Consider the following 12990-nt stretch of genomic DNA (forward strand, 5'->3'; position numbering starts at 1 on the left):
CATGAAGCACGGATGAGGAAAATATTCTTGTGCGGAATGACGACAGCGACCTGGTGATCTGCATGTGGATGGAAAATCTGAGTCAATTTTATATCTGTGAGGGAGAAAAGGACCAGAAATATTCTCAGATAAATGTTTGTAGAAATCTACATGTTAATAATATCTTCATAAAATGTTAAATATACATACATGATACATGTGACTTTTAACCCAGTACTTTATTCAAGTACATAATTTATATAGAAACACGGTACACAGAGTATTGCATATGATGGATTCTCTACATAAACATAAAAATATTGTTCTGCATACCCATAAAGACTTTTCTTATCCACAGGAATGAAAGTGTTGAAAACCAGCTTCTGGCACTTAAAGGTATCTATAGTGTTGATGTTTATGTCTTCAGTGTGTAAGACGATACAAGCACATTATTACTGCATGATACAGTTTTATTAAATAAACATATTATGTCATTAGTGTGATCTGAGCACCTTTCATTTCATTTAGTAAATTATTTTACACAACACACCTTTAACATGTACAGAAATGATCAGATTGTAGACTATATTCATTATGCAGAGATAAAACATGCAGCTTTGTTCGATTATTTATTTATTTATTTTATATGCATGCAGGACCCATGAAGAAGCCTTCAGCATCAGGTCGAGTTCCCTTTGCTATTACTGAGTTTTGATCAGCTCCTCCCAGGCATGCCATTCATGTTCCAGGAATCCTGCCCTCCAAGCAGGAGAGCTTCAATCAGAGGCACAACAATCCCATCTCAGGAAATAAAGCCGTGAACATCTCTGCCCTCACTTTCACCCAGACAAACCCGAGAGCAAAGAGAACTGCATCAGACATGTCACAACCCAAGACTGCTAAAAGACCTCGAATCGATACTGCACAGCACAAACACAACAAAATACAATCCCTCATCGCTTGTGCATTGGAAACTCTTCATGATGCCAGTTATGATTTATTATCTACTAACTGGGTTTCTGCACTACTTAAAGGGAGTTGTAAACTTCCTGGTCTGACAGATGAGGGAAAATCGGTCACATCTGTGTTTTGTGTAAACAAGGTCAGTTATTATCTTCTGTTTTATTTAGTGTGCACAAAATTCAAACAACTTTATTGTTTAGCTGTGGATTTGAGTTTTCTCATTTGTAAAAGTTCATTCAGTGCTCTGATGTTGTTAAAATGAACAGTAGATATGGTTTGTGGTGTAAAAACGTTTACTCCAGGTTTTGGTTTAAACAAAGTCTAGTAGTTTTCCTAAACCTGGTCTACAGTCAAGTCTTAACTCCTTAATATTTGTTTATATACATGATTTGAACACATGTTTGATTTAGTTGGATATTGGATGATCCTTTTCTTTCGTCTTATTTAGTCCTTAGAGGAGACGTTTCTGTCTGTGATTTTGGACAGGATCGAGTCAGAGAACCCCTCTGTAGGGGTTATGTAGCCTTATGTGAACAGTGAGGAGACTCTCATAAAGCTCATGCCCAAAACAGTGGAGATGATTGTGACATTTGAGTCAGTGAATTTTCTAAGTTTAATTTATATTTTTCCAGTTAGATTTTGAGAGATATGTTTCTATTTATGCACATTGGACATCAACCGTCTCAGCAGCAGGTTCCATAGTGTAGCGGTCATCACGTCTGCTTTACACGCAGAAGGTCCTGGGTTCGAGCCCCAGTGGAGCCATGCCCTTGAGTCTCTGATTCTAATGTTGGAATGCTTTTCCTCCATTTCTGTTTTAACCACAATGCAGAAACATGCAAAACTGTTTATTTATTTCCAGGATTGAGTAACAATTTGTGAGTAATATATAAACCTCACTCATGTTTGCAACCTGCATGGTTCCACTGGAAGGACCTTCTGTGTGTAAAGCAGATGTGACGACCACTACCCTATGGATCCACACAATCATCTGCACAGCATAAATGAGCAGAAATAATGATTCAGGCAAAATGTTTTCCAGATTGCAACTATACAGTTTGGGAAACTTGTTCCCAATGTACCCTCAGCTTTCTGTTCTCGGTTGAGAGGAATACAAGTGCTTTTCAAATACTGTATGAGAGTGTGTGATCTGGAGTCTGTGCAGCGGCTGCTGTTCTCACTCTATTTATTCCAGCTCTTTTTTAAAGTCATGTTACATCCTCGATGACTTCAAACTTTACTCTTTACACTATTAATACAATTCTAAAATGAATTGTATTGATTTGTATGAATCATCTTGTATGAATTGTATGAATGAAGAATATGAATAGATTTTTATTCACTCTATGTTGCTCGGTGGTCAGGGATAAAAACACACAACACACTTTATGACGCGTCCACTGCAAAAAATACCCATCAAAATAAAGAAATAAAAGCATGATTTAAGAAGAAACTCTACAGACTAGAAACAAGTTAAATGATTTGCCAGTGCAGTAAAATAATTACACTTGGTAAGATTTCTTGAAATAAGAAGTGATTAAAGCGATGCTGCAGCACTCGTGTGTCTGTTTTCTGAAGCAGCTTCTGCACCTGACGCACAGCACGAGGACTCGACTTCTTTGATGGACCCTTGTGAGGTCTTTTCTGAGTGAAACCCGTCTTGGAAAACCTCTGTATGACCCTGACCACTGAACTGTAACTTGTTATTTAAAAAAATTTTTAAATAACATTGGATTTTTTTCACCTCACAACTATAGCAAAGAGTTTTTATTATTGACCGAGTAAATTCCAAGTGATTCAGTGCTTATGCTCAGAGACTGACCTGATACACACACACACACACACACACACACACACAAACACACACACACACACACACACACACACACACACACACACACACACACACACACACACACACACACAATAAACACAGCAATTTTTTGTAAAAAAGCAAATTTTTTTTCAAACTACTGCTAAATGTTTGTTTACATTCACAATATTTATTATTATTATATGCACAAGAATTTTGAACTTTGTTCCACATGGATCGTGCAAGTAGTTAATAACATTCTTGTGTATGTTTCTATTTTCTGGACCACCGTTTTCAAGGTTACTGTTGGTAATACACTAAGACGTCATGGTTTGAAATCATGCATGGCACGGAAGGTTCCCCTGCTTAAACCAGCACATGTCCAGGCACGTCTTAAGTTTGCCAATGACCATTTGGATGATCCAGAGGAGTCATGGGAGAAAGTCATGTGGTCAGATGAGACCAAAATAGAACTTTTGGGTCATAATTCCACTAAACATGTTTGGAGGAAGAAGAATGATGAGTACCATCCCAAGAACACCATCCCTACTGTGAAGCATGGGGGTGGTAACATCATGCTTTGGGGGTGTTTTTTTGCACATGGGACAGGACGACTGCACTGTATCAAGGAGAGGATGACCGGGACCATGTATTGCAAGATTTAGGGGAGCAACCTCCTTCCCTCAGTTAGAGCATTGAAGATGGGTCGAGGCTGGGTCTTCCAACATGACAATGACCCGAAGCACACAGCCAGGATAACCAAGGAGTGGCTCTGTAAGAAGCATATCAAGGTTCTGGTGTGGCCTAGCCAGTCTCCAGACCTAAACCCAATAGAGAATCTTTGGAGGGAGCTCAAACTCCGTGTTTCTTAGCGACAGGCCAGAAACCTGACTGATCTAGAGAAGATCTGTGTGGAGGAGTGGGCCAAAATCCCTCCTGCAGTGTGTGCAAACCTGGTGAAAAACTACAGGAAACGTTTGACCTCTGTAATTGCAAACAAAGGCTACTGTACCAAATATTAACATTGACTTTCTCAGGTGTTCAAATACTTATTTGCAGCTGTATCATACAAATAAATAGTTCAAAAATCATATATTGTGATTTCTGGATTTTTTTTTTTAGATTATGTCTCTCACAGTGGACATGCACCTACGATGACAATTTCAGACCCCTCCATGATTTCTAATTATTATAATCACAAACTGCTTTTAGAAAATGAACATGAAATAAGGCTGTAATACTGCACTGTATTTAACTGTCTGAACCAGATTTATTCTAGTTTTAAACATATTCATAGTCATTTTTATTTATTTTTGTTGTATTTTGATGTTTTTAATTTCATTGCAGTAAATTATGTTGGTATTTAATTTAAGTGTGGGTTTAGTTTTTAATCTATTACACAGTAAAAGCCTTAATATTTATAAATGTGTATTTAAAGTTAATTAAAATTAAAATATTTCGGCTGTAATACTGCACTGCATTTAACTAATAATATTATTATTCTTGTTATATATTGTTATAATTTTAAATGTACTGATAGTTTTTATTTTGATTCTTTATATTTTGAAGTTTTATTTCAGATTAGTTTCAGTTAATAACTTTTTTATTGTATTTAATTTTAGTCTACCAAACTACAAAAATCACTCAGTGTTGAATTGAGGTGTTTGGACATTTCTTCCAGCTCATAAATCCTATAAAAAATGCAGCATTAAACATGAACTTCCAGCAGATGAACATCTCATAATACTGTCTGGAAGTGAGAAATGTACAGGTTGTTTTTACTCCATACACATGAACTTACTTTGATCAGAAACACAATCATACTCCAAATCAATTAATCAATAAAGTCAATAAAAGAATCCCAAACTGCTGTGTGTCTTGTCCTCGCTATTAATGACGTCATTAGAGCTCCACTACTTCTAATTACCTGCTGTGACAGTGAGCTCTAATACACATCACACTGCCACCTACAGGTCATTTATGATTCTGCAACATTCATAGAGTCACTCCGGTCAACTTCCGGTTCTCAACTCGGATTCACTCGCTTTATACACAGTTTACAGCCGTTTTTATCTTATTTATGACTGTAATATCGCTCTTCTCTCAGGAACAACAGAAAAGCTGTAAAGACCATATTGTATCCGCTCTTTACCTCTGTAATGTGCGCATGCGCGTAGTGTCCGGTTAAGAGAGACCGGGTTACGTCACAGACGGAGGGCGGGGCATCTCCCTGTGACGTCACAGTAAGGCAACGTCTATAATTGGGAACGCGTCTCTGTTTCTCTCATTTCCGAGGTTTTTGCTTGTGAGTAAAGAGGCATAAATATGGAACTCTTCAGAAGGTTGAGAAAGTTTTTTCAAACCAGAAGAACAAAGAAAACTAAGCAGATTGCTGAAATGAAGGAGAAGCTGGAACACATGGAGAAAGTAGAGAAAGACTTGGATGCATTTTCTCTTCTAATGATAGAGAAGTTAACAGAAGAGAAAGAAGAGAAAGCCATTCTGCTACAGACGGTGCAAAAGCTGGAGGCTACTTTGGCTTCTGAGCGAAAGCAGCAGGAACAGGATATAACTGAGAGAAGCCAGAGCTGGACGAGAGAACAAAAACAACTGGAGGAACGTGTTGCTCAGCTTGAGTTTGTTTTGGATCAGACCACCATGGACCTCCAGTCTTCCTTGGAAATCAATGAGGAACTGGAGAAAACTGTAGACTGTGAGAGAGAGAGCTGGATGAGAGAGCAAAAACAACTGAAGGAACATGTTGCTCAGCTTGAGGTCACGTTGGAACAGACCACCATGGAGCTCCAGTCTTGCCTGAAAATCCTTGAGGAATTGGAGAAAACCTTAGAATGTGAGAAAAAGAGCTGGACGAGAGAACAAAATAATATAGAGGAACATGCTGCTCAGCTTGAGGTCACTTTGGAACAGACCACCATGGAGCTCCAGGATACTCAGAATCACTGTGAAAAAGTGAAAAATAGTGCAGAGCAGGAGAGCGATCATTTGATCAGAGACAAAGAGCGACTGGAGGAACGTGTTGCTCAGTTTGAGCCCACGTTGAATTTTGAGGAAAAACAAGAGGACGAAAGAGAGAAAACTAATCTTGACATAGAGGAGAGGAACAACTTACAGCTTCAGACCAACAGGGGGCTCCAGGATACCCAGAATCTCTGTGAGGAAGAAAAGAAGACTTCAAAAAATAAAACAGAACATTATATGAGAGTCCGAGAGCGATGGGAGGAAATTGTTGCTCAGCTGAGACAAGAAAACATTCAAAAGAAAACGAGAAATAGAAAAAGAAGAAGACGACAAGAGAAACAGAGAGTCTGAACACATTCACTACAGCGAGACACAATAAACACTATTAAATAAATAAAGATTTTGAATTTCAATCATGTCTAATGTCTCTTCATCACAGAGAGCATTCAATGATGGTATTTATTTTTCTTAAAATTCACTTTAGTAAAGTCAGTGATGTTTGATGTCCTTAAAGAAAAGAAATTTGACAGAAACTGAAGTTGAGGTATTTTCTTGCAGCTTTGGTGCTTTGTTCATTTTGAGCTCTGAAAGCAATATAGCTGACAGTTAATGTGGGGCAGAACCTGATTCACTTAAACATCTGTACTTTATAATTAATCGCATGTATTGGCACAAGAAAGTGGATGATCTTTCAGCAGTTATTCTGACAGGGTTAACACTGGATTCACCTCACAACACCTGAACACTACTGCTGGATGGAGCAGCGGGTGCGTGCACGAGCGGCGGTTGGTGAATGGAGGGTGGAGCCGGGGGGAAACGAGCGGTGAGAAGCAGATCTGTGGCTGATGGGACTAATCAGTGTGCTCTGTTTTAGTGACTGGTGATGAGGAGAATGTGTGTGTGTGACTGGTGATGTGTGTGTGTGTGTGTGTGTGTGTGTAAGAAGTGCAAAACAGATTAACAAATCCGAAAACAAAATAACAAATCCGAAAACACAAGTCAGACAAACCGGAAAATGTAGGTATAGTTTGTGAATGTAAACTTACCGATCATTGGACAAGACACCTGTCAGTCAAGATATACAGGTGAATGACAGGTGTCTTGTCCAATGATTGATAAGTTTACATTCACAAACGATACCTACCTTTTCCGGTTTGTCTGACTTGTCGCTGTGTTTTCGGATTTTTTAAATGTGTTTCGTGCAACGATGCAGACAAACTGGAAAAGGTAGGTATAGTTTTGTTTCCTTTGCAGACTTTCCTGAAGCCCCTAAATTAATAATGGTCATAGTGACATTGGTAACATTGCATTAATGTTATAATATCTGATAGCCATTAGAGGGCACTCTCGTGCTGCATGTGGGTGTGTTTGCAGTGTGCAGAGTAAACGAGTAAAAAACGCTGTGCAGTCATGTCTCCGGTTCTTTCTGCGCATGCTCCGAACTTAATGGGATAATATGTGTTTTATAGCATAATGATGCAAACATAACAGTATTTACATTCATCACATTACTGTGCTGAAAAACAATACAAATTAAATAAAAAAGAAGAAAAAGCGTAGAAGAAGAAAAGCAGGACAAAGACAGAGATAATGAGATGTAATGAATGGTGATGATCATATAAATAAACTCAGTTTAGTAAAAGTTTGTGAACAAACTTTATATTGGTCCAGTTTTTAAAGTTTATTCTAAAAGTTATAAATAGTGTAATAAGTGGACAAGAAATATGAGTTGTTCATGTGAGTTGTTCATTCACAGATTTTTTATTTATTTTTTTATTTCAATTCAGTGTCATTACAAAATAGGTTTAAATTTGTCGAGATTTTATTTGGACAAACATATCGGACAAAAGAAATCAGCAACATATATTGGTCATCCTGTATCAGTCGACCTCTAGGTGTGAGTTTAAATGATATGCTCAGTTGTATGTATGAGATAATTGTAGTCTGGACGGTGAGACGCCACTAAGCGTTAATATTATAATAATTACACTGATCTATTAGAGACGCTTATCAGAAAAGTCCGAATCAAATCCACTCACAAGTGCAGCAGATTCATGTGATGTGAAATAAAGTCCTAATGGCAGCAGCATTATACAGTCATATATATATTTCTATAAAAGAGCTCTGATACGGATTTCAGTCTTTAAGAAGAACATCTTCAGAGGGTTTTTTTTCTCGTCCTGGTATCATAAGTGTAGATAAACATAGGTTGTGTTTAATTGACAGCCCTGATGAAGTCTGATGACCTGAAGAGGGTGGAGCTGAGACTTCAGACAGCAGACGGACTTCTGAGGAGGAACATCAGCACCACACGAGAGGTTAGAGGTCACCCAACCTGTAATTAATCCTGGAGGAATTAAGTGTGATTAGAGAGATAGTGATTTAAATGTGTTAATGCAGCTGTGTGTGTGTGTGTGTGTGTGTGTGTGTGTGTGTGTGTCAGGTGAGTGTACAGTTCAGTGAAGTGCTGATACACCTTCAGGACAGTCTTCTGTCTTCAGAAGTCACACTCCTCACTGTCTCTCACTCACACACACACACACACACACTAAAAAAAAAAAAATATATATATATATACACACACACACATACAGTGTTGGGAGGTAACGCATTACTTTTGACAGTAACTAATACTGTAACACATTACTTTTAAAAATAAAGTAACTTTGTTACCGTTACCGTATGGTAACTTTTATAAAATGAATGAATTTGGGCTGAAGTGTAGACTACAGTCTAACCTGTTTACAGCAGAGACGCATTGTAGGATTGGTGGATGAACCACTGTAAACACGAAGTAGACGCGCTGTGGGCGTGTCTCCGTTTATTCAGGTCTGTGCGGCAGTAATGGCGAGTCGAGGCGAGAGCAAGACGAGTTTCTCAAAGTGGAAATACGCTCATTATTTCACTTTAGTTGAGCATAAAGACAAAGTTTTTAGTCTAATGTAAGCTGTGTCTTTCTGGTTTGAAGGTCGTATCTACTGTGATAGCAACACCTCCAGAAACTCCATGCCTGAGGAGCTAGAAGCTAGAAGCTAACCCGGTGTTCTGTTCTACATTGTTGATAGTTTTCATACTTCAGCTGTGAATGGAACATGTTTAAGAGCTCAACACAACAGCTTTTATGATGCAGAAGCCACTTTAGTTTTTGATTGTGAATATATTATTTAGCTTGTTTTGTTCTTTATTTCAGAAATCCTTGTGATATATTCAGTTTGTGCTGCTCTGACTTTAATAAAATAGTGTTTAAACATGACTTTGTGTTTGTCAGTTTTGTGTTTGTAGACCATAACACATAAAAGGGCATTAATGGGAACATTAAAGAAGGTTCTTTTAAAAAGTAACTAAAAAGTTACTTTTAACAGTAACGCATTACTTTTTGGTGTAAATAATCAACAAAGTAATTGAGTTACTTTTTGAATGAATTAACTAGTAACTGTAACTAGTCACTATTTCTTAGTAACCAGCACAACACTGGGCACGAGTTTGTCCATCTTTTATTCTCCAGGTGTTCAACTGTAGTCCACGGCACGTATATTTTCTGGAATTAGACTTTAAGAAAACTCAGGTAAAATTTACTACATGACCAACCACATGAACCACAATAGACTTGTGCATATTTTCCTGTATTTTATTGTCTATTATGGTGTTGTTCTGGTTGTTGTTCTGATCTTTGGTGATCATGATGTACTAATATACTGCAGCACTTCCTGTGTTACTGTCTTTTACAATGAACTGCATTAACATACAGAACAGATCATTAGAAAGAACTTTTTTGTGTATGATATTGTGTATTAATGTATTTTTGCACATGGTAATTGTACATTGCATCACTTTTCAAGCTACTATCTCTTATTATATGTTACATTAACGACATAAACAACAACAGATTCATGTATCTTAAAAACTAAATTCTCATACGTACATTACATTTACATGAATGTGTTTTTTCATGAGTGGACGTCTCGTCTGTGGTGGTAGAGGAACGATGAGTGGACGTCTCGTCTGCGGCGGTAGGGGACGATGAGTGGACGTCTCGTCTGTGGTGGTAGAGGATGATGAGTGGACGTCTCGTCTGCGGCGGTAGGGGACGATGAGTGGACGTCTCGTCTGTGGTGGTAGAGGATGATGAGTGGACGTCTCGTCTGTGGCGGTAGATGATGAGTGGACGTCTCGTCCGCGGGGGTAGTTGACGATGAGTGGACGTCTCGTCTGTGGCGGTTTGGCAGCACTGGGGTTTGGCTCTGAAGCTGGAAACACACCTGCTCCCCGTCAGAAGAAATGGTTCGATCTGTTTTATAAGGTTTGTGCTGTTAAAATGTGTATGAGAACATGATTAAACACCGGTACCATAACCTAAAGGTCTTTATTTGTACAGAGTGAGAAATGTCCAGTGCAGGTCCACGGCCAGTCGAAACGTTCCGGTGGACCACAGAAACGTCTTTGTGGATTCCACCCTCCTAAAGTGTTCATTTCAGACTTTCAGGTGATCATCTCTTTCATGTCATGTCACTGTGGACCTGCACAACTATATTTGTGACCACACTCATGTGCTTTAAATGTCCTCTGCTGTGGGATGCAGAAATAATCGTTGCAATATTTATTTTTATTTACAAAATCTCAATAAAGTGATGTTTATGTAACAAACCGCACTGGAAGAAAGACAGACAGGCAAAAGTTCACCAAGCAGAGCTTCTTTATTTTCTTTCGTTTTCACCCTGCCGTTTTCCTTTCCAGTGCTCACACCAGGGTTCACCCACACACTCACGGTTCGGGACGCCTTTTCTTTTTTGACGTTCGCCGGTGGTCCCTCCCTCACGCTTTCTCTCTTTAGCGCCCGCCAGAGTTTCCTCACGCACCGGCACAACTTTTCTTTGCGTCCACCCGAGTTTACTTTGCGCCCGACGCGTCTTCCACCGGCGCCCGTCTGCACTTATTTCCCCTTCAGCGACCTTCCGCTCGTCTCTCTGCTTGGTGTCCCTCTTTTTTGTTTGTGTCACCAGACTGAAACAGAGCACTGATTAGTCTCATCAGCTGCAGGTGTTTCTTACCGCTCGTGCCGTCCGGCTCCGCCTCCACTCGCGCACCGCTGCTACAGTTTACATCCCTAATCATATAGAACAATATCTGCTTTATCTATTCCCATTTCTCATCCAGTGATCAAATAGTGGAAGCACTGAGATCATTGTAAAAGACTTTGGTTTTTGCTTAAGTGTGTTAAAGTTATATTTATAGATCTTCACTTCACTTCTGCCCTCAGACTCTCACTAGTGTACAGAGATGATTGTGGATTAAACATATTAATGTGTGAATGTTAGATTTTCATTGTTTCTTCTTATTTAAATCTGTAAAAAATACCAGTACTAAAAGGTAAATAAAACCTGTGTTCCACACTCTTTATTGTTCTTTTACCAGGTCGTAAGTGTTCCACCTGCTGCAAGTGTTCCACCTGCTTTACTCCACTCCTACTGCTGTAGCGCCCCCTACCTCCAGCCCCACCATTATACAGCCCTTTATATATGTCATTATCATCATTATTAGGTTTAAGTTCAAAATATACAATATGTGTCTTTACAGCCTGGTAGTCAAAGTCCATCTCCTTCAGCCAGTCCTTCATCTGCATCCGGTCCTTCATCTGCATCCGGTCCTTCATCTGCATCCGGTCCTTCATCTGCATCCGGTCCTTCATCTGCATCCGGTCCTTCATCTGCATCCGGTCCTGCTTTTTAGACTGTTTTGTGCTTTTTGTTAACTTTATTTTTGTACTGAGAAATGTAGAAATGTAAGATCTTTTAAACCCGTATGTTTTACAATCTTTCAACATTTCAGAGTAGAAACTGATTGTAGTTCACTCATACTGATGTTTTTCTGTTTAAGACTGTAGGTTTGGTGTTTATTCTCTTCTTTATAACTGACAGTTTGTTTGTTTGTTTGTTTGTTGTTTTTTTTAGATAAAAATGAATTCGAGTATTTCAGCACTGTATGTTGGTGATCTGCACCATGAAGTGACAGAAAACATGCTGATGGAGAAATTCAGCTCTGTGGGCCACGTTCACTCCATCCGGATCTGCAGGAACTGGAACACCGGCGTTTCACTCAGTTACGCCTACGTCAACTTTTACCAGCGAGCCGATGGTAATGAAATCCTCATTAAACCCCGATACACTATTTCTGCATCTATACCAGTTTATTGTCTACTTAATACTCCAGGAGTAATTTCTGTATTATTTTACTACTTTATTATGTGAATATGGTCAGGTTTTGTGCCTTAAATAAAATTTGAGAGTGTTTTCTCCTCACCCATCTTTCCCCAGTCTTTTTTACTGAAATGAATGACCTGTAATGAATTTTGTTTCCTCAGCTGAGCGAGCGTTGGCAACACTTAATTGTGAGCTCCTTATGGGGAACCCTATGAGAGTCATGTGGTCTCAGAGGGATTCCACCATGAGGAAAAGCGGCATCGGAAACTTGTTCATCAAGAACTTGGACCTGGAGAAGATTGACAGCATGGCCCTTTTTGACCTGTTCTCAGTCTTTGGGAAGATCCTGTCATGCAGGGTTTGTGCTTTAAACTGTTTGGATCTGAATAACATCTGTATAGCATGATTAGCATGTTTTCTACTAAAGTCCTGTATTAGATCTGTTTGATATGAATTGTGTGTTGACATGACGTGTCTCTCCTGAAGGTTGTCCGTTACAAGACGGGGACAAAAGGATATGGATACGTCCAATTTGAGTCTCCAGAGGCGGCGAATTTGGCAAAAGAGAAACTCAATGGCAAACTTCTTAACGGCCATAAAGTGTAAGCTATTAATATAAAGTGTGGGTTTGGTCATATGAGGGGATTTCAGTCAGCATCAGGGGTAATTTTTCTGGTGTCGGCATAAAGACTAACAGCGGTGTGTAAGAGCAGTGTCTCTGTTGTGTTACAGCTCCATCCAACACTTTAAGTCTCGTAAGGAGCGTGAGACTGAGAGGAACCACCACATCCAGGTCTTCATTAACAAGCAGAAGACCTTACTGAGACCAGAACACCAGGATAACCCTGTCCATCATAACGTGCAGAGGATGAAGAATGTGCAGGTGAAGACTGTACCCTAAACATCTACCACCCCATGCTGTCCACACTAAAATGATTTGATGCTGAAGTTCAATATTGCAGTTAAATGGGTTACTGGCTGAAAAGGTTAAAGATCCTCCTCTAGCTGGTTCCTTCAAGAGCCTCCTGCTAGCAGTGATGATGATCTGATAAAACAAAA

General features: G+C 39.2%; 2 protein-coding genes across 5 annotated transcripts in view; one reads left to right on the forward strand and one right to left on the reverse strand.

Annotated features, from left to right (window-relative positions):
- LOC310723807 (uncharacterized protein) overlaps positions 1 to 12990 on the reverse strand; it is a 544801-nt gene that overhangs the window by 401602 nt on the left and 130209 nt on the right. The gene's annotated exons all lie outside the window — the stretch shown is intronic.
- LOC310733896 (embryonic polyadenylate-binding protein A-like) overlaps positions 9725 to 12990 on the forward strand; it is a gene marked incomplete at its 3' end in the record, with an annotated part of 6310 nt that continues 3044 nt past the window's right edge. Inside the window, exons 1-6 of the mRNA XM_083555402.1 lie at positions 9725 to 10034; positions 10110 to 10217; positions 11683 to 11866; positions 12093 to 12289; positions 12418 to 12533; positions 12664 to 12814. Coding sequence (XP_083411528.1) covers positions 9927 to 10034; positions 10110 to 10217; positions 11683 to 11866; positions 12093 to 12289; positions 12418 to 12533; positions 12664 to 12814 — 864 coding nt within the window. The 5' untranslated portion in view covers positions 9725 to 9926. The remainder of the gene's footprint in view (positions 10035 to 10109; positions 10218 to 11682; positions 11867 to 12092; positions 12290 to 12417; positions 12534 to 12663; positions 12815 to 12990) is intronic.

The sequence above is a fragment of the Silurus aristotelis genome, assembly GCF_946808225.1.
Source record: "Silurus aristotelis genome assembly, chromosome: 1".
NCBI classification, from domain to species: domain Eukaryota; kingdom Metazoa; phylum Chordata; class Actinopteri; order Siluriformes; family Siluridae; genus Silurus; species Silurus aristotelis.